General features: G+C 43.4%; 1 protein-coding gene across 1 annotated transcript in view; it reads left to right on the top strand.

Moving 5' to 3' along the window:
* Positions 1-10,856: 10,856 nt before the first annotated feature.
* The window catches only part of LOC309545118 (olfactory receptor 10A7-like), a gene marked incomplete at both ends in the record, with an annotated part of 49,175 nt that continues 37,930 nt past the window's right edge, over positions 10,857-22,101 (top strand). Inside the window, 3 exons of the mRNA XM_082244250.1 lie at positions 10,857-11,384; positions 13,811-14,003; positions 16,987-17,072. Of these exons, the coding sequence (XP_082100376.1) occupies positions 10,857-11,384; positions 13,811-14,003; positions 16,987-17,072 (807 nt within the window). The remainder of the gene's footprint in view (positions 11,385-13,810; positions 14,004-16,986; positions 17,073-22,101) is intronic.

Raw genomic sequence — 22,101 nt, 5'->3', positions numbered from 1 at the left:
GAATGTAAAATGAGGTGTAAAGGAATCACTCTAACATATATAGATAAAACTACAACACTAGCAGCGCTAATAATGCACACAAGAAATGTACTGATACATCACTGTAGATATCATTCATAAAAGGACCGTTTTATCAACAGATAAGGAGACTCTGATAAAGATCAGTTTGAATCCAGTCTGGCTATATCCGATCAAAAGGGAAGGGTGTGAAGGACAACTATATCTTCCAATAGACCTCCACCAACGACAGGTGCTCCCCATCATTCTGGACACTCACCAGACACTTGATCACAACTCGCCTATAAGACTCAAAAGGATCATCAGATCTTGCATCTCCTCACTATTGAATCCCGGTTCCAAAAGACACAAAAAGCCTTCATATACCGTTCCATTCACCGTATCATGGAATAAATAGAGTGGGGGCACATAGCGTAATTCCGTAACACTTTATTGTAACAAACCAGAAAATACACTGACCCCACTCCCCTCCAAGTCCTACTTACAGGAGCCAAAAGAATAAAGGCATTTGCGAATACATGCACGCACTGTAAAGCCGCCGCTGCTATCCCGTATCCTCCCGGAGCTCGTAGCGTGGCCGAGCGTGGCGCCTGTTGTTGTTATGGCGACCGCACACTCACGCTCTGACGCGTTTCGTCATTACGGACTTCCACTGAGAGCGTGAGTGCGCGGCGCGACTGACCAATATTTATGCGTCTTACAGTGCAGGCGCGCTAGACACGCTTTCCGCCTACCCGGAAAGCCGGATCTCACACTAACTTCCGCCCTCTTTATCTCGACGCAGATTATGGAACATCCGCCCAAACTCTGTGTCAACACTTCCAAAATACAATCTACATCTGCCCAACATCTCATACATTGTCCAGCACGTAAGGGGCGAATTTAATTGAATTGACATTGGAAGTGCACAGAAGGCAGGAAATCCCTATGAATGTATAACTCATGACCCCATAGGTTTACTTTGCAGCATCCATGCATTGGCCAATGCCTATCATTGTACAAATACAATTATAAGCGAAACATAAAATATAATATAAAAATTTAATTCTATTCACTTTATAAAATGGATACTTCTATCACCCAAAACTCATGGAATGCATTAAATATTTAAAACCACATTATGTTGGCAACCCTATGCAAAAATTTGTAATTAAGAAATATGTAATCTAAAAGGTACCACCATTCAAATCTCATTGATAAAATACATTAACCAGCAGTTAATATTAAAAAGATATAAATTCCACAATCACTAATAAAATGGATAGATTAAACCAATAAATACTATCAGAATTTGAATAAATAATTTTAAAATTTTAAATACACTCCAGACATCTAATGTAGGTCAAATCAGATTGAGCCTACCTAAAAAATTAATAATTACTAATAAAACAATTGATATCTAAATCAATATTTAACCCTTTGGGGTGCAGGGATTCTGTTAGGTATATCCAGTGTGTTTCTCGTTTCGAGAGTTTGAGAACTCTATTAGACCCTCTCCACACTGGATCCACCCTTTCAATACCCCAAAATTTTGAATGTGTAGGATCAGAATTATGAAACTGACGGAAATGCAGGGATACATTATGGTCCTTAAAGCCCTTGCGAATATTCGCAATGTGCTCGGACACTCTGATGGCTATTGTGCGCTTAGTTCTTCCAATGTAAATTAAATTACACGGGCATTGAAGACAGTACACAACATGTGTGCTATTGCATGTTATCAGATCTTTGATCTCAAAGGTTTGTCCATTAGATGTGGACGTAAACGTTAAAAAATTCCTTAAATGTGTACGTACTTTTCTACATGATTTGCATTTCCTACACGCAAAGAAGCCGGTAGTTTTATCCCAAAACATGGTTGGTTTAACAGGGGGTCAAGAATTTTTTTAACAACCTGATCTCCAAACCTGGGTCCTCTCCTATATATAAATGAAGGGGCATCAGGTAATACTCCGCCTAAAACCTTATCCATGCATAGCACTGGCCAGTGTTTTTTAAAAACTTGCTCAAACTCATGATACTGCGCATTGTATTGGGTGATGAAACTCCACTCATGTTCCTGTCTAGGTTGTCTTACAACATCTCTCAGGCAGTCATCCTGAGACAAACTACCTACTTCAGCAATGGTTCTATCCAATTTTGTTGTTTCATAACCTTTTTCCACAAACCTTTGTTTTATTATCTGGGCTTGGGTTTCAAAATCCTCATCTGTAGTGCAGTTTCTCCTCACTCGGAGAAGCTGCCCTCTCGGAATATTGGACAACCATTGATGGTGATGCCCACTTTGGATGGGGAGATATCCATTGCGGTCGGTAGGCTTGAAGTACACTTTGGTCTCCAGCCCACCGTCCACAAGGGACATCTCCACATCCAAGTAATGAATATTGGTACGACTCCAGTTGAAATCCAACCTGATGTTATTGGAATTGTCGTTGAGCCTCTCAAAAAACTTCAATAGGGAGGATTCTTCGCCTACCCATATGTAGAACAGATCGTCTATGTAGCGACGATACATGACGAGTTCTTCATACTGGGCGGCATATATAAAGCGGTCCTCCCATTCACCCATGAAGATATTAGCTAGGCTGGGAGCAAATTTTGCTCCCATAGCCACGCCTCTCTTTTGTTGGTAAAAAGCCCCGTCAAAACAAAAATAATTGTGCGCCAAACAAAAATCAAGTGCATCTTTAAGGAATCTTTTCTGGCACTCTGGGATGTCTTCCCTGCTACTAAAGGCCCAATTGAAAGCCAGAAGAGTGTCTTCATGTTGGATTATCGTGTACAATGAAGCGACATCACCAGTCACCAGAAAGACATCCCCACTTCTTGGGATAGTGACTTCCTTTAATGCCAGTAAAAAGGCCTTCGTATCCTGTAGATATGATTTGAGTTTGACTACGCTGATTCGTAAGAAATAATCTAAGTACTCGCCAAGCCGAGAGGCCACTGACTGAATCCCATTTACAATAGGCCGGAGGGTTTACCTGGTCCTTATAGACCTTCGGCAAGGTGTAAATGGTCGGAATCCGACTGTAACTTGGTACTAAATATTGTTTTTCTTTTTTAGAGAGGATATGTGTATCATATCCTCTCTCTATCAGAACGTTCAATTCCCGTCTATATTGTAAGGTTGGATCCCTTTCTAAGACTGAATATGTATCTGTGTCTGCCAAGAGAGAGGTTAATTGGGTGTGATAATATTCCTTTTTTAATAACACTACTCCTCCTCCCTTGTCAGCAGGTCTCACTATCACATTTTTTCTTTTTTCTAGAGCTTCCAAACCTTCCTGGATGTGTCTAGAATTGACTGATTTTTTGGGGGGAATTTCTTTCAGATCCCGAATAACTAGATTTTTGAAAACCTCAATATGTTGGTTCGAGGACTGTTGTGGATTGAACAACAAATTGTTCTTAAGACCACTGTCCTTTCCCACTGTGTAGTTCATGTTGCCAGTTTTAGTTGTCCCTATACTCCGACTAGGATTAAGGTAATATTTTTTAAGGTTAATTTTCCTTATATATTTATGCAAGTCAATATATACATTACATTTATTTACTGGTTTTTGTTTGGCGCACTTTAAACCTGCATGTAGTATATTTACTTCTTTGTCTGTTAAGGAAACATCTGCTAGATTATAGATACCCTTTAATCGAACTCCCTTCGTCTTTTTTTGTTGCTGTTTCCGCCTGGCCCTGCATCCCCTTGCATTCGGTCTCCCATGAAATGGTGTGGACCTGACTGCTGTCCCCACCATGAGTCGTACATCCCCTGTTGTTCTGGTGCACCCCACCCTAGGGGTTTCCCTCTCCAGGGTCTGCCTCCTCTCCTCCCCCCTCTGCCCCTGCCTCCCCTCCATAAAAAAGGGCGAGGTGGGTTTGGGGCTGGAGAGTTATGTTCATTATATTGGATTAGTGGTTCATACCGATTTTGCATGGGAACTGGATAGGGGGAATTGGGTCTCTGATCTGTATATTGTACATATGATTCAGTGTTTCCTTGATGACCATTAGAATTTCTTTGATAATAATAAGGATTAGAATTTTTCGGCCTTGCCCCTTTAAAACCCTGCTGTCCCTGATTAGACTTATAAGGACCTTTGGGAGTGCTGGGAATGGGTGCTGGTATAATGTTCCCCTGATGTACACCCGGCTGGGCATCTGTACGGATCGGCCTAGGATTGGCTCCTACTACTGGGTTCTGCCAGGGGTAGATGCAATTATTTCCTAAATCCTTCAGGTCTCTATGGTATTTTTTGACTTTTTTCTTATGCGTATCCCTATCAATTTTCTCTAATTTCTTTTTGATGTCTGTATTAAATTTCATAACTGCTGGTAAATCTTTGTCTTTATCTAAAACAGCTTTTAAATCTGCTATTTTTTTCTCTAATAATTTCATTTTACGTTTTTTTCTTTTTAAAACGAATTCCTGCAATTTAATGCCAACATTATTAAAAAAATCCAACCACTCTGACATGGATCCCTCATCATCTAGCGCATCTTGGGGGGGTCACTTCCCACCTAAGACTTCTCATAATAATGCGTTCTTTGATGTATTTCTCAAAGGCGCAGATGTCCCACCACGTCCGAACCTGTTTCTCTAAGGAATTCCCTAGAGAGTTTAGGTTGGAGGTGAGATCTTGAGATGGATTAATATCTACTTCTTCTGAGAAGATACTATCAATTTCTAATTGTCTATCTCTTAGAAAGGATATAGCATCCATAGCTGCTAGGTTGTAATACAAACTATGAAAAAAGGAGTAAGAAAAGCACAATAATCGCTACAGCAATGCAATACTTACTCACCCAGCGCTAAAATAATTGTATTCAAAATAATTGTATTTCTTTAATTTTTAGCGCTGGGTGAGTAAGTATTGCATTGCTGTAGCCAATATTGTGCTTTTCTTACTCCTTTTTTCAAAGTCTAGTTGAATGTCAACTACTTCCAGCGATGGTTAAGAACATAGTAACAGAAGGGCTGAACTTCTATGCTTTTCCTTACAGGGAACAGAGACTGTCTTTACATTATCCAATAATAGGACAATCGGGCTAGCATTATGCATATTTGATATTGAACTAATTTTATAGTTTATCAACTCGTTTTAATGTCACAAACAGCATCGGACCCAATGCTTGACCTGAGAGAGCTTGATCGCCAACCTTTCAGAACTTATGAGATATCCCCCACTGTTTGCTTAAGAGGATTAAACATATTAGTGAGTTAAATCCATCAGGCATATTAGCTGGCTTAAAGTGCAGACAGTCTGATCATACCAGTGAAGAAAGTAATTAAAGAAGGTGTGTTAAAGTGGAACCTTTCCTATTTATGTGCCCAGTTGTACCTGAATGGAAAGATTTCTAAAAGTTTAAAGGAGTTTATTTACTTCACATCTGCATTTATATCTAGATGACAATTAATATTTATAGTTATTATTTTCTAATTGTTTTTGAGGTCATGATGATAAACTGGTCTTATTGTAACCTAAGTGGAAAGTTGATCCAACTTCCAAACCTACTTGTAGTTCTTGGAATTCTTTACGCAGCTATAGCGTTTCTTGCTGCAGAGAGATATTATAGAGCTCAAACTGCCAGCTTTATAGTGTTGACGGTCCCTCTAGATAAAATACATCTCCAAGGCAAATGCTGGAACAGTCAAACATAATTTTCCCTTACCTGGGAGAATTATCTGCAGCAACCAAAAATATACAATAACATTTTATCATCTTAGGAATACGGAATAACTTTGCAAATGCTCTTGGCAATTTGTTTGGACCATTATAACGCCACAAAGTAAATTAGACCTAGGGGGTCAAATATTTTTTTTACATGTTACTTACAGTACATGAATGCAAAGTAATGTGTAATTGTAGAATTACAGGTATTTATTACCTCTCACATTTTGAAAAATTATAAAATGACAATATTTCTGCATATTATGCCACATCAAAAATGAAATCATGCAGACTTGTATCATTCATGCCCTTTTTCAGTCTGCGCTGCCAAAAATCACAGAAATGTATGTGATTAAATATATGAAAAAATGATATTGTGTTGCTAGCTAAAACTCTCCTAATGTGTTTTCACCTCACCCGCTACCAAAATAATCATCAAATACAGTGAAGCCCAACACTACTCATATAATACAAAAATTAAGTTCATACTGTATATAAATTGTAGACACTCTAAAAGTAATAATAATAATAAAAAAAAGTTCAATTGAAATTGAAGCACCCCTTGCTCTATGTACAGAAAAATCTCTCCAGTTCGTCTTGTGACAAAGTACTCATCCACCACCAGGTGAAATGTCTGCTCACCGCAACACAATAATCGCACGCTCATCTGTGTTTTCCAATTGGTATCAATCTCTCAAGGCAGTAACCTCCTCTCTCTCCTCTCAAACTCTGGATATCGATTTCTTCTCCTTCCAATTTAACTCATGTAGTGTTCACCATATGTTAAATGGGACAAAAGGGCAACAACATAGTGCTTTCCCCTTTAAAAAAGAAGTATTATCCCCCACAGTGCACTTATACGATCAAATTGCCAGCCAGCTCACCACTACACTTGTACCGTGGCGGTGGCATGACATCACAGGCTCAGCTCCTCCCTCCTAGACACGTTGCTCCCTACGATTGGGCTTCCTCAGTAGGCCTACTGAGGAAGCCCAATCAGAGGGCACCTGGTGGTGGATGAGCACTTTGTCATGAGAAGAACTTGAGAGATTTATGTGTACATAGAGCACTAGGTGCTGGACTGTTTATAATTTCAATTAAGCTTATTTTATTTTTATTAATTTTGGAGTGTCTACAATTTATATATAAACTTTATTTTTGTATTATATGAGTGGTGTTGGCTTCACTGTATTTGATGATTAGACCTGTATCATTACTATCCACTTAAATTTATTTTAACCTAATAATTCTAGACATACAGTATATAGGGTATATTTATAAAGCAGTGATTGCGATATCCACCAAACATTCATTGCTGGTAAATCAATTAGTATGAGAAATTTTCATTTGCAACGAATATTTGGTTAATGCCACATTTACTGCTTTCTAACTATAACCATATTTATGTTGTACAAAAAAGTGATATGCGTACTGTATTATTTTGTGGTTTATTCAGTGGTTAAGAGCTGAACAAAAGAACCTAATTCTGGGAGGTAGTTTTATGGATAAATATTTTCTGTGCTTTAATCATGAAAATAAGAGTGCATGTTCATATCTTAAATTAAAATGACTATTCTCTATGGCAAAAAGTTTCAATGGCTTCATTGTGCCAAGGCATTACCTCTTCATGAACTTGTATCTTTTTTATTCTAATGGTCTCTTCATCTAATTACATCTTTGGTTAAGTATATTTATTTAAAGTTTGGGAGCCCAGGACGTAGGGCTGTCTTAAGGTCAAACCTGTTTAATGTGAACCTTTGATCAAATTTTACCATGGATAAATAAGCCTATGAAGGTTTTCATTTATCCAATGTTTTTTTAACAAGCATTGCATCCTCCTGTTTATCAAGCCAAGCCACACACTGACACAGAAAAGTGTAAATCCAACAGACCCACCATCTAGGTGCAAGCAAAATACCGGGGTATATGTGGTCCAGTGTAATAAGGGATAAATAGACCAGTACATTGGGGAGACAAAAAAAAAACAAAGGGTCCAACAGAGGAGGGTGAACTCTAGAGGTCAGCACTTATGAGTCTTCTTACACCTTAAAGTGGAAGTCCACTTTTTAACTTGTACCTATAGGTAAGAATTTAATAAAGCTTACCTGTAGGTACAGTTAATATCTCCTAAACTCTCTGAAGGGACGGCATACCTGTGCTGTACCTTCAGAGCTCTGTGACGTCATTACTGCCCTGGCCATTCATACAGCTAGTGCCCGCGAACCCAGAAGGAAGTCCGGGTAAAGATGGAGGTACTGGGGAGCCATGATAGCACTGCTCTGGAGGGCTCAGTGTGCAGGTAAGTCTGTCATAATGTGCTAGCATGCAATGCATACTAGTACATTATGACTTGAACCTGCAGGGGGCACCTTTTTTTATTTTTGTGGTGGTTTACTACTGCTTTAAAGTGATTGAAAAGGTTATTTCTTTTCTTTATAACCCACAGGTTCATACGAATCTGCTCTGTGCAATGGTTTTGCAAAGAAAAGCTCAGACTCTCCTCTTTTTAGATTCCCTACTGGTGGTCCTGGCTCCTCCTCTCCTTGGTGTGCCACCATAGGAAGCTGCTTCTTAAGGTAGCGCACCTGCAGGCTCGCGCCTGAGCCATGCTGCCTGTGTCTATAGATACAGACAGTGAGGCTTGGCCTCGTCCTCCCAATGGCTCCCGCAACTGTCTCTGCGCCAGATGTTATATCACAATGGCTAAATGTGTGTCTGTAGTGCCTGTTCAAACCTTAATACCATAAATATTAACATGTTATTCGATTTTTACTCCAGGAGTATATAATTAGTTTGGCAATTCTAGAGAATTGCTTAACCACTTGCCGACTGCCTAACGACGATTTACGTCGGCTGTCCCCCTCACAGGCAAAGCAACGTAGGTCTACGTCGGTAGCCTGCGAGGCTCTGGGGAGCGAGTGCGCGCTGCTGGAGGTGCACTCCCGCTCCCTCACGGACCCCCCGCGTGTGTGCCGGTGGACCCGATGTCCGCCGGGCACTCACGATCGTCCGTTAGAGCGGGAGAAAGGCAGGCGGCTAATGTAAACACAGCCGCCTGTCATTCTCCCCTGTGTAAGAATGGAGATCACACGGTTCTACTATGTAGGATCTCTGTTCTTACACCATTAGCCACATCCAATCACAGTAAGAATCGCGCCCTTAAGGACACACTTAACCCCTCCCTCTCCAATACAGTTAACTCCTTCCCTGCCAGTGTAATTTTTACTGTAACATTGCATATGTATAGCACTGATTACTGTAGTAATGTCACTGGTAACCCCAAAAGTGTCAAAAATGTCAGTCAAGGGTCCGATCTGTCCGCCGCAATGTCGCAGTCCCGCAAAAAAAAAATCGCAGATCGCCGCCATTACGCGTTAAAAAAAAAGACAACAAAAATGACAAAAATCTTTACTTTAGTTAGTAAACGCAATAACTTTTGTGCAAACCGGGGCGTGGCCGGGATGTAGACGGCGCCGGACGTGTCTGCACAGAGCTCCTCACCATCCTGAACTTATCCAGCTCCATCTGCGGCCCCTGCTCCTCGGATCGCGGCGGTTTTGCCCTCCTTCGCATCGGGCACTGGTGGGGAACGAATGCCGGGGAGAAAATCCGGAGTTTCGGTACTTACCCCGCGGCCCCAACGGACTGTTAGGCGCGAGTGCGGCCGCCGCCATCTTGTCTGTGCAGGCCTCCCCCCTCTCCATCGGCATCTCCAGGCACCCGAGCCTCCTCCAGATCGGAGAAGATGTCTGCGGGGGCTGGGAACCCTCCTGTGGAGCAGTCTGCGGAGTCAGGTACCCCGGGGCCATTGCTGGGAACCGCTGGACAGCCTGGGGGGTCTCCTAGTGGGGGGGATATTACAGCTCCTATCCTGGCTGCTATAGATGGCTGTAAGACTGCCTTGATGCTCCGGATTGATAACCTGGCCTCTGAATGTACCCTGATCCGGCATGATTTGGACAAGATAAGGGGGCGCCTGACTGAAACTGAAAGTCGCATTTCTGAGGTGGAGGATGTTACTGCTTCTCATTCAGCTCAACTCATTGCTGTGCAGGCCCAAGTGAATGCTATGGTGGATAAAATGGAGGAGGCAGAGAATCGGCAGCGTCGCAACAATATCAGGGTGGTGGGATTGCTCAATTTGCCTCCCCCTCCTCAAATGTATGTGGTGGAGAGGGCCCATAGGGTCCCCACTGGGGCTCGCCCGCCGGGGGCTCCCCCGCGCCCTTTTCTGGTTCGCTTTCTGAACTTCCGTGACAGTGACCATATTCTATCTGAAGCCCGGAGACGGGGGGAGTTGCAGTTTGAGAACAGCAAGATTATGTTGTTTCCTGATTTCTCAGTCGAGACGCAGAAGAAACGCAGGTCCTTTAATGAAGTGCGTAAGCTCCTGAGGGCCAAAGGCCTGAAGTATGGAATGATGTACCCGAGCCACCTGCGTGTGGATTATAAGGGATCCGTCCTTTTCTTCAACTCAGCGGGGGAGGCTGCGGACTGGCTGGAATCTATTTGATCTCTCTTCCTGTGTCTGTTCTCTCGGACTGCTTGAGGTCTCCAGTTTCTTGTGAGCTGTCCTGCTGTACCCCCTAATTCATGCTCCTGCCTAATAACTACCTAGCTGTTTGAGCTACTACAGGGGGGGCCTTTTTCAGTCTTACATCTTCCGCCCTGCTCTGGAGTTACCTGGGCTGCCCTGGATTAGATCCTCTGCTTCTGTCCCTGGGGCTGTGGAGTGGCCTGCAGTACATCGGAGCTCTGTTTTCTACACGTCGTTGAACTTGACCCTTTTTGAGTATGGACTTTTTTGTTTTTTTTTTCTACTTGCTGGTGCACTTTTTCCTCTTTTTAGGGCTGTCTTCTGTGGACGCGGGTATTGCCGGCTGCTGTTCTATGTTGCAGCCATGCCTTTAATTTTTGTTCTGGGTTTTGGGATCAGGCTGGATACCATGATGTGTTTTTTCTTTTTTCAGTTTTGGGTATTACAGCAGGGGTGTTTTTGTACTTGGCTCCAGGCTCCATCTAGTGGTCACTTTTTGCATTGCATACATGTATATATTGTTGGATGTGTGGATGGGGCTGGGGGATCGGATTGGCCCTTGGGCTGTCCCTGGTCTCCTGGCCCCCTCCTTATATCTACCCTTCTACTGTTCTATGGAGTTATTTAAGATTATGTCCTGGAATGTGCGGGGTCTTAATGATAAGGTGAAGCGCACAGCCGTATTTAGGTATATCAAAACTGTTCAACCTCATGTTATCCTCCTCCAGGAGACACATTTGGATGGGGGCAGGATGCTCGCTTTGAAGCGGCCTTGGATCCAAAGGATCTTCAACGCCACGTACTCCACGTATGCCCGTGGGGTATCTATTTTGCTTGGTAAGAATGCACGCTGCTCGGTTCAAAAGGTAATTACGGATCCTGGAGGACGATATGTCATAGTTCTCTTGGATGTGCATCACCAACAGGTGGTACTGGTGAGTGTCTACTTGCCTCCGCCGTTTCACTCTCAGCTTCTAGTGGATCTCCTGGTGACCTTGGCTCCTTACACGCACCTTCCCCTTCTGTTGGCGGGGGATTTTAATGCTATCCTGGATGGCGGCCTGGACTCCTCTAACCCGGGAAGATTGTCTGCCCCCGACCTCGTGTCCTGGTCTTCCGTGGCTCAGCTTACTGAGTTGTGGCGCTGGAAAAATCCTGGGGTATGGGGCTACTCCTGTTGGTCCGGGGTGCACAGGACGGCGTCCAGGATAGATCTGGCCTTTGCTAATGTGTCTTGTCTTCCATTGGTACAGGATGCCACCTACTTGGCGGGCAGACTCTCCGATCATAATCCGCTGCTTCTGACTTTACGGATGGTGGCTGGGGGGGGGTAGCGGTGCATGGCGCCTGTCGCCCGGCTGGCTGCAGACGGAGAGGGTGGTGCAAATGGGGAACCCCATATGCCCGCGTATTGGGAGGATAATGCCTCCTCCACAGCTGGGGTGGTCCTGTGGGATGCTTTTAAAGCTGTCATGCGGGGTCATTACATCTCTGCGATTAAGGCATCCCATAGGGAGGCTAATGCTGCCAGAGAGGCTGTTCTATTGGAGGTCCGTAGGTTGGAGGAAGAATACTCGGCTGCTTCGGGGCCTGCTGCCTATGCGGCCCTGGAGGAGGCCAGGAGGCGTCTGGCCTTGCTGGATACGCAAGGCCAGACGCATGCCAACTTAAAACATAGAGCAGAGTCACTTTTTGAGAAGGGGGACAAAAATGGTAAGCTGCTGGCTTTTCTGGTGGCGGATCAGAGGACTTCGGTAAGTGTCCCCTGTATTACGTCTAGTACTGGGGAGCTGGTTAGGGACCCGGGGGAAATTTCTCAGGTCTTTATGGATTACTATGCTGACACCTATTCACCCCTGCCTGCATATGACCTGGAAGAACTGGAGCGCCTTTTGTCTGTGTTGCCGGTGCCGATCTTGCAGGGTGATGATAGTGCTTGGTTGGACAATGACATCACCTTGAAGGAAATTGAGAAGGCCATACTATCCTTCCCCTCCAATAAATCCCCGGGCCCTGACGGATTCCCGGTGGAATGATATAGGCAGTATTCGGATTCACTGGCTCCCAGGCTCCAGGCCTTATATGCTGCGTGTTTTGATGAGGGGGCCCTGCCGGGTTCCATGCTCGAGGCGTATGTTGTCCTCCTTCCTAACCCGGGTAAGGACCACACCCTTTGTTCCTCCTAGATCCTCTCGAAGGTCTTGGCTACTAGACTGGCAGTAGTTTTGCCCTGGTAAATATTGACCAGACCGGTTTTATGCCGGGCAAGTCCACGGACACTAACCTACGCCGCCTGGTTACACATTTACAGGTGTAGCATGCTTCTGTGGGCACTAGAGTGGTGGTGTCCCTGGACATAGCCAAGGCCTTCGACATGGTGGATTGGGTGTACATGGGGCTGGTGCTGCGGTGCATGGGGTTTGGTCCTAAGTTTTGTAAGTGGATTTCCCTCTTGTATTCTTCACCTCGTATGCCGTTGAAAATTGGGTCATCCCTGTCCCCTTTTTTTGCAGTGGGTAGGGGGACCAGACAGGGCTGTCCTCTTTCGCCCTTCCTGTTCTCCCTGATGATAGAACCCTTGGCTATTGCGTTGCGCGCGTCTCCCAAGGTGGGTGCGCTGGAAGTTGGCTCCATTAGGGATTGTCTGGCGCTTTATGCGGATGATATGCTGTTATTCTTGAAGGATCCTAATGCTTCCCTACATGCGGTGTTTACTATCCTGGATACTTTTGCCAGATTATCAGGCCTTAGGGTTAATTGGGATAAATCTACCATGCTCCCCATAGATCCGGGTACTATTGCTGCAGCTGATGGTTCATTGCCATTGAAATGGGTTACTGAGTTCACCTACCTGGGAGTCAGGGTGTCGGCTAGGGACTACCTTGCTCTTAATCTTCTCCCGTTACTGGATGTCTTTAAACACAGGGCGGAGGTGTGGCGTCACCTGCCTTTGTCGGTTTTGGGGCGCATTAATCTAGTAAAGATGAAACTTCTCCCTGTCTTTCTGTATTTCCTTAGGAACCCTCAGGTGTGGGTCCCCCGTTCGTTTTTTCGCCGGGTCTATGGCCTGATAGGTTCTTTTATTTGGGGTAACTCCCCTCCTCGGATTGGTATGCAGGTGTTACAGGAGCCCTGGGGTCAGGGGGGTCTGGCCTTGCCTGACCTTTATAAATATTTTCTGGCTGGGCAGGGAGTGGTTGCGCGTCGCTGGCTTCGTGGGGATGATGGGGATTCTGCCACGGTGCTGGAGGCGGCTGTTTTGGGTTCCTATGAGAGCCTTCGTCTTCTTTTACATCGCGGGGCCAAGGCTAATTTTATGCTAACCGGAACGATGCACTCCACCATCAAAGCCTGGGACCATATGCGGGCGCTGATGGAGCCTGGAGCGACTGGTGTGTCCCCGGCCTCCCCTCTGTGGTGGAATCCTAAGTTTCCTCATTTTGCCACGATTCCTGATCCTGCTATCTGGGCGACTAGAGGGGTAAAATCACTGGGAGATGTTACCTCCGGTGGTGAACTTTGCATTTTTGATGCCCTGAAGGCAAGATATAATCTACCAAATCAATATCTTTTTCGCTATCTTCAGCTCCGTCATGCCTTTCTGGCACAGTTCGGTTCCCCCTGTGTGGAGCTTAAAGCTTCGACGCTGGAAACGGTTGTGCAAGCGGCGGATATGCGGAAACCCCTCTCGGAGTTGTATAAAGAACTGTTTGTTACCACTCCATTAGCGGTGCGCAGGTGTAGGGAACGCTGGGTTGAGGAAGTACCTGACTTGGATGGTGACGACTGGGATGATATGTGGAGCTCCCCTTTCGCTTACTTAGTCTCTGCAAGGGATCGCCTGATTCATTTTAAGTTTCTACATAGGATCTATTATATGCCGGCGAGGCTGGCACGTATTTACCAGACATCTTCTGCGGAGTGCTGGCGTTGCTTGTGACCTGTTGTCACTTGTTTTGTTCTAGTGCTTCCCTGTGTGGCGTTGTGTTGTATTTGTCTGTTTTGTTTTGTTGGAAAACTTTAATAAATATAAATTTTCAAAAAAAAAAAACTTTTGCTCAAACCAATCAAAATACGCTTTTTGCATTTTTTTTACCAAACATAGGTAGCATAAAACAAATTGGCCTAAAATGTTAAAAATGTTGATTTTTAAATTTTTTATTGGGAATTTCATATAAAAAATTTTAAAAATATTGTTATTTTTGCAAAATTGACGCTCTTTTTTTGTTTATAGCGCATGATCAGAAAAATCACACAGGTGATGAAATACCACCAAAAGAAAGCTCTGTTTGTGGGAAAAAAAGGACGTCAAATTAGTTTAGGTACAGCGTCGCATGACCGCACAATTGTCCGTTAAAGTCACGCAGTGCCGAATCGCAAAATAGGCCCTGGTCAGGAAGAGGGTAAAATTTTCCGGGGCTTAAGTGGTTAAATAATAAATTACAATTTAATTAAACCCATTCGATTTTAGTCAACTAAAATGTACTGGAGATTTTAAACCACTAAAATACAACTAAAACTAAAACAATTGAGATTACTTAAAATACGACTAAACCTAAAATGGAATTTCAGTCAAAAGACTATGACTATAACTAAATTGAAATGTAATGTAAAAATTAACACTTGCTGCCAATATCATCATGATTACAATAGGCCACACATTTTTTGAATTGGTCCCGATGTTTATGCTTTCTGAAAATCAATTGCAAAAACCCTAAAATTACCAAATCAACGTTTTTTTTTCTGTTCAGTCATATTCCTGTTTCCTATAAAACAAAAATATTCCATAATCCACAAAAGTTGTCCTCCATATGTTAGTACTTTCCCCTAACAGATTACCAAATATTTTTTGCATTGCCTTTTTATATATTTTTGTTCTTTAAACTCTTTTGGTAAGGTACACGTTCATCCTTCCGGGATTGCATGATTGCGGTGATGTCAGCATGTCGCTCCACCCTACGCATTCTGGGGCTCCCTGGAAGACAACAACGTATGACAAAATGCGTAGGGTGGAGCAACCTGCTGATGTCACCACAATCATGCAACCCCGGAAGGACGGGCTGTGTTTTACATGCTGGCTGGTGTGTTTGTTCTTAAAGCGACTCTGATTTGTATACCATGTAATTGCAATCTTAAACGATATTTTAATAAAAAGTGTTAACGATTTAACGCTATGTGGAGCTCTTTGTGTTTTTGGGTGTCCTTATGATGGTACCATTTGAGATATCTTTGTGTGGAGTTTGAGAGGACCCTGGACTACATAAAGGCCCCGGCTGGGTAATAAGCCAAAAGCGCCATTGACCTCCTAGTACAAGGTCAATAAGAGCTGGTAAGCAAGCATTTTAGCCTTTGGTAGTGGTGCCTGAGTTCACTTTAAGGTGATGGACAGCAGTGTTTTTCCTATCAAGGACCCTTTTTTCATCACTTGTGGACCGATTTTGATAATTGATCTAACATTGACATTCACTATTAGCGCAACTTATATATACATTAAAATTTAAATTGTGCATATCTCACAAAATAGTTGCTGCTCATTTACAACTTTTATTAAGTTTTTTGTTCACACACTAGTGCGGTTTATTTTTTCTATTTTGCCAAGTTAGATGAGTATCATCTAATTAAGTGAGCATGTGTCGTTTAGCCTCATTTCCTGAACTCAACAACCCTCATCATATAAAAGTAAGTGAAACCTAGGCATATGAAACTGCTTTTCTGAAAGATCTCAAAAGGTCAGGTAACACAGAATACCGAGATGTGTATATGGATGCATAATGAGTTCAATTACAGACAGAAAATATGGTTAAGTTAAAGGTAGCATATTACTAAAGAAATCATTTTTAGAGTACGGATATTTGAAATGAAAAATGCTGAATAATTTTCCAAGTGGTGAAAGATGAAACTAGGATAGAGTGATGTGATTATTCCTGCGAAGCAGCAGAATTCCACACATGTGATCTTGACTTTTCAGAATAAAGGACAAGTTCTCTTATACTAAAGCAGCTTAAATTTGCGGTGACAGGCCGGTTATCATATTTGTCATGGGGAACAAACAGATACAGAAGTATTTTTATTTGTTTTCTCTTTTTTATTTGCTGCTCAAAATCATATCCACTTACCACCAGGCAAATGGCCAGGCCATGTAAATGGTGTCAGGATGCTGAGTTAGAGGAGTTGGGGAAAATCCATTCCCCAATCTCCTCTGTGAATAATGAACCCCGAAGCGGCAAGCATTTTATCACTTCTGGGTTCAGAGCTGTCATAATCTGCACATGATTTGCTGCAGTGGAGGGCAGGGGTACATAGGAGGTCTAATAGACCTCTGATGTTTCCATAAAGAGTCACTTGCCCATGCTATTACATAGGGAGCCTGTTAGTGCTCTTGCAATAAATTAAATTAAGTGATTAGAACAATTTTTTGTTTTTTAAATGAACTCGTCTCCCAAAGCATACATATAATTCCAAAGGCGCACATATAGTGGGTGTGCACATGTATGTAAAGAGCGATTGCACCACACATGAAAGGTGAACATCAGAGTGAAAGCAGTAATTCTAGGGTCATCATTAGTTAACTCTACACTGATGAGCTGAAAGTTATTAAATCATTGCCCATGGACAATTTTGGACAGTATACATGATTATGATATAAACATCCAATATCCAAGCAGCCATATTTCAGTGCATTGTAGTCAGATGAGTAAAAGGATAAATGTGATTGGTGGCTGCTGTTTATTACAATTTGTTCTACTGAATTAATCCATTTAGGTGTCTTAACAGCATACAAGGAACAAGATCTACAAGTCATGGTTTGGGAAACGTTTGTACACCTAGGGATCAGTTATAACAAAAAGGTAAGATAATTGTAGCAAAGTATTTTTACATTTCTTATGCCATAACTAGTTCCTTCTATTATACTGGAAGAAATCCAGCTTTTAATATCTGTGTTTTGTTTCATCTATGCAGATAAGACCAGCAGGAACATGCATGTTGCATACTTCATTCAAAATGATAGTAATAAATGATAATTAGTCTGGATTCATTATATGATACTTTTAATCCTGTAAATCAGGTATATTGCGATATAATTAATGTACCATCAAGAATATCTCCAGGATTTGTTCTTGGGAGGCTCCTCTTGTAGAGAAAAGCTAGCTAGGAAGTCAGATGAAAATATGGAAAAGATTGTCTAAATAAAAAGAATCATTTGGTGGAGTCTCCCCCCCCCCCTTTCTTACCTCTCCCTTATTTCCTTTCCTTTCCTTTCCTTTCTTTCTCTTCTGTCTCCTTTTCCCTTCCTCTTCCCCTTCTCACCCCCCCTTTTTTTCTCTTATGTCTCCTTTCTGGTTTCTCCCTTTGTTTCCACTATTCGCTCTCCTCATCTGCTTTCCTGTACTTTTTCCTGGCTTTTGCTGGGTTACACTTCTATACGGAACTCAGTAACCTTCGGGGGTTTTTACTTCCATACGTATTTTTACGCTCCTTACTTCTACTCTGAAGGATGCTCTTCATCAGTTTTCCGGTTTTCGTTAGATAACTTTTGACTGTCAATGTATAGCATGTGGGGTTGAATGCCTTTCCAGAAATATGGATTTGTCTTGTTTCTTGAGGAGAGTGAGACTCCTAAGCAGTGTTCTTGTACACTATATTGTCAAAAGTATTGGGACGCCTGCCTTTACACGCACATAAACTTTAATGGCATCCCAGTCTTAGTCTGTAGGGTTCAGTATTGAATTGGCCCACCCTTTGCAGCTATACCAGCTTCAACTCTTCTGGGAAGCCTGTCCACAAGATTTAGCAGTTTTTCTATAGGAATGTTTGACCATTCTTCTCGAAGTGCATTTGTTAGGTCAGGCACTGATATTGGATGAGAAGGCCTGGCTTACAGTCTCCGCTCTAATTTATCCCAAAGGTGTTCTATCGGGTTGAGGTCCGATATTCCCTATTCATCTTTTGGAGGATCTTCTTTGTTCTACATTAATTGGGATGATTTCATTCTTTCAGCTCCCCACCACTTCTCTTTTTGTATTGGGTTGAGGTCAGGACTCTGTGCAGGCCAGTCAAGATCCTCCACCCCAAACTTTCTTATCCATGTCTTTATGACCTTGCTTTGTGCACTGGTCCAAATCATTTGGTGGAAGGGGAATTATAGTGTTTGGTTGTTTTTCAGGGGTTGGGCTTGGCCCCTTAGTTCCAGTGAAGGGAACTCCTAAGGTGTCAGCATACCAAGACATTTTGGACAATTTCATGTTCCCAACTTTGGGGGCACAGTCTTGGGGTGGCCCCTTCCTGTTCCAACATGACTGCACACCAGTGCACAAAGTAAGGTTCATAAAGACATGGATGAGCGAGTTTGGGGTGGAGGAATGTGACTGGCCTGCGCAGTCCTGACCTCAACCCGATAGAACACCTTTGGGATGAATTTGAGCGGAGACTGCGAGTCTGACCTTCTTGTTCAACATCAGTGCCTGACCTCACAAATGCGCTTTTGGAAGAATGGTCAAACATTCCCATAGACACACTCCTAAACCTTGTGTATAGCCTTCCCAGAAGAGTTGAAGCTGTTATAGCTGCAAAGGGTGGGCCAATATTAAACCCTACAGTCTAAGACTGGGATGCCATTAAAGGTTATGTGCATGTAAAGGCAGGCATCCCAATACTTTTGTCAACATATTGTGTTTTCCGATGCACTACGTCATTATGATATAAGTACCTATATCCCTTGATATTTGTTCTATTTCTTAATAAAGCTTTTATGGAAAAAAAACTAAAAAAAAATAAAAATAGAATCTTTAAAAGAGCTTACCCAGGAGAATAGGTAAAGTTGCAGTTAAGAAGATAGTCAAAAACAAAAGCAAAAAAAAAAAAAAGAAGCTTTTTTCAACCTCTTTTGCGTAAATTTAAGTTTATTTATACTTTTTTTTCAGTTTTTGCTAAACTGAAACAATAATGTAAGTGTGAGTTGTTCATGTCTACTGAGCTACTCCTTTTCTGCAAAGTTTTACAAAGAATGATAACATATGTACCCCTTTCTCCTATAGATATTTGCCAAATGTATGTACAAATGCCCAAAAAAGGTCCATAGGGAAAAAAATGTAATCACATTTTTAAAAGCCTGTTGACAGATGGTGCCCTTCTAATTTTGAAACCCTTAGAAATCTGGTACAGATGTGCTTTTGTTTGCTAAAGATAGATAAAGGTAATGATATCTAACTGTAATATAATGATTTTTTTTTAACTTTCAAAACAAAGTTTATTGAGGGAAAAAACAGAACAGCATAGTAATACACAGTTAAAAACAGAGTGGAACAAAATACAGACTAAATCTTGAAGGACCACTGTGTCATATACACTTAAACAGCTAGCACAGATAGAATACAGCTGGGATAAATAGAATTATCATGTACATATGAAAAAAAGGAGTACCAGAGCATAAATCCAAAAGAGGAATTCTCGAGGGCCATCCTACGAGGATGCACACGGTAGCACCCAGCAACCATGGTTCATAAGAACCAATGGGATGTCGTCCAGAGCATAGTCAGCACAGGTAAGAGAGCTTTCCATCCACCGTCACCAAACCTTGTCATATTTGGTAGGGCAACCCCTATGAAGGTAGACCAGTTTTTTATATGGGAGAGTGGAGTTGACTTCTGATAGCCATGCCTGTAGGGTACGGGGTGTGCACGCATCGACAGCTTTGCTATTAGTTTGCGGGTGTGAAAGAGAGTTGCATGAAGAAAAATGGTTAGGAATCTGTCAGTGTTATCATCCGGAAAGAGACCAAGGATAGAAGGCTTGGGGTCCAGTTGGAGTGGTGAGCCCATGTGATTGTGCAAAAAATGTGATGACCTGTAGCCAAAAGGATTGAATGTCAGGACAAGTCCAGAGTAAATGCATAAAGGCGCCAGGTTGCTTATGACACCTGGGCCAGCTAGAGTCCACATCCTCCTGATACTTGGAGATCCTAAGAGGGGTGAGGTAGGACCTATGTAGGATGTACAATTGTGTCAGGCGATCCCAGAGTTTGGGAGAGGACAGATTGGGGCTGTCGAGAATTGCATCCCAGTCAGTCTCGTCTAGATGAGCAACATCAGTCTCCCATTCCCTCTGCATCCCCTCCACCACTCCATCAACTGTCCGGGAATGTAGCTCGAGATATAGGGCAGATATCAGTTTGGTCGAGTCATCCCCCATAAGAATAGTAAGGACCGGTATGTTGGGAGTGTCAGGGAGCTGATCCGGGTACTGAGTCTGGAGCGCATGCCATAACTGAAGACATCTGAATAGCATGTAGGGTTGCAAGCCAAATTTGTCTATTAGAGATTGAAAATACCTCACCCCTGTCCCGCAAAGGACCTGATGGAGGAAAAGCACACCCTAGTCGCCCAGACCTCAGCGCCCGGAAATGAGGACAGTTCAGGCAGGTGGGGGTTGTGCCACAGAGGGGTATAGGCATGAATGTGCATCAATTTCAGTTTCTTAAGGGCCAATTCCCAAATCTGTCTGTGCAGAGTCACTGGGGAGTCAGGGTGGTCACCTGGGGCGCCAGTCCGCGACCTCAAAGTATTATTTGCATTGGGGTGCGAGCAGCCTGGTCTGGTCGGTCACAAAACAGAGCGCGGTATCAGTCAGCCTCTGAGTTATGGAAGTGGTGAAAGTGGGGCAGCTGTGACGCCAAGTAGTAGGTATGAAAATCAGGCATAGCCACTTCCCCCCTTGTAGTCTGTTTTTTTAGTGTCAACCATGGAAGTTTGTGCCATCTCCGCCCCCATACAAAGGAGTTGAGAATACTGTCTATTACCTTAAATTTTTTTAGAGGGATTAGGATGGGGGAGTGCCAGAACACATAGAGGAATTTAGGATATATGATCATCTTATTCACCCTACCCATCACACCCAGGGGAAGTCTGGCCCATGTTTGGACGCGCAGCTTGAGCATAGAGATAAGGGGGTTCTACGTTATCAGCGACATAGTCTGACGGTGTCCTAGTAATCAGTACACCTAACTAGCATATTTGTAAAACCCTAGTTGGGCAGAAGCGGCCGTGGGAGGGGTCTAATGATGATGAAATTTGCGATTTTGCCCAAATAATTTGCAGGCCCGAATGTTGCCCAAAATAATTAATTGTCTGGAGAGCAGTATGTAGTGACGGGCCAGTGTCTTCAAGGTAAAGCACCATATCGTCTGTGTAGAGGCCCACTGTCTCAGTGAGGGGACCCGTACAGAGCCCTCGCACTCTGGAGTGAGCTCTGAGCGCAATGGCCAGGGGTTCCATAGCTAGGGCATAGAGTGAGGGGGACAGCGGACAACCCTGCCGGGTGCCGCGGCTTAAGGGAAAGGGGTCAGAAATCCAACCGTTAAAAAAGCCACGCTAGCAAGAGGTTGGTAGTACAGCAGCTTAACCCACCGTAGGAAGGATGGGCCAAAGCAACAATTTGCCAAACATTCCCACAGGTAGCCCCATTCTACAGAGTCAAAGGCTTTGGCCGCGTCTAGGCCAACTACCGCTCTAGCACCCACCCATTCATGTTGCGCCTTAATATTTAAGTATAGTCATCGGATGTTCATTGCTGCGTTCTTCCCGGGCATAAACCCCGTCTGATCAGGGTGGACGAGGGAAAGGATAACCCGACCAAGAACTTTAGCCAAGATCTTGATGTCGGCCTGCAGTAGGGACGATAGAACTCAGGGAACCTGGGGTCTTTACCGGGCTTAGGTAGCACAAAGATGGTGGCTTCCCGCATTGAGCTTGGTAGAGTGCCGGTATCGTGATTGTAGGTAGACAGTATTTCAGAGGTCAAGACGTCGGAATACGAGGCATAGAGGTCGAGAAGGTATACCGTTTGAGCCAGGGGCCTTAGCCGAGGCAAGGGAGGCAATAG

This window comes from Pelophylax lessonae (assembly GCF_965119305.1).
Source record: "Pelophylax lessonae genome assembly, chromosome: 1".
Taxonomy (NCBI): domain Eukaryota; kingdom Metazoa; phylum Chordata; class Amphibia; order Anura; family Ranidae; genus Pelophylax; species Pelophylax lessonae.
This window is presented reverse-complemented; position numbering and strand designations above follow the sequence as displayed.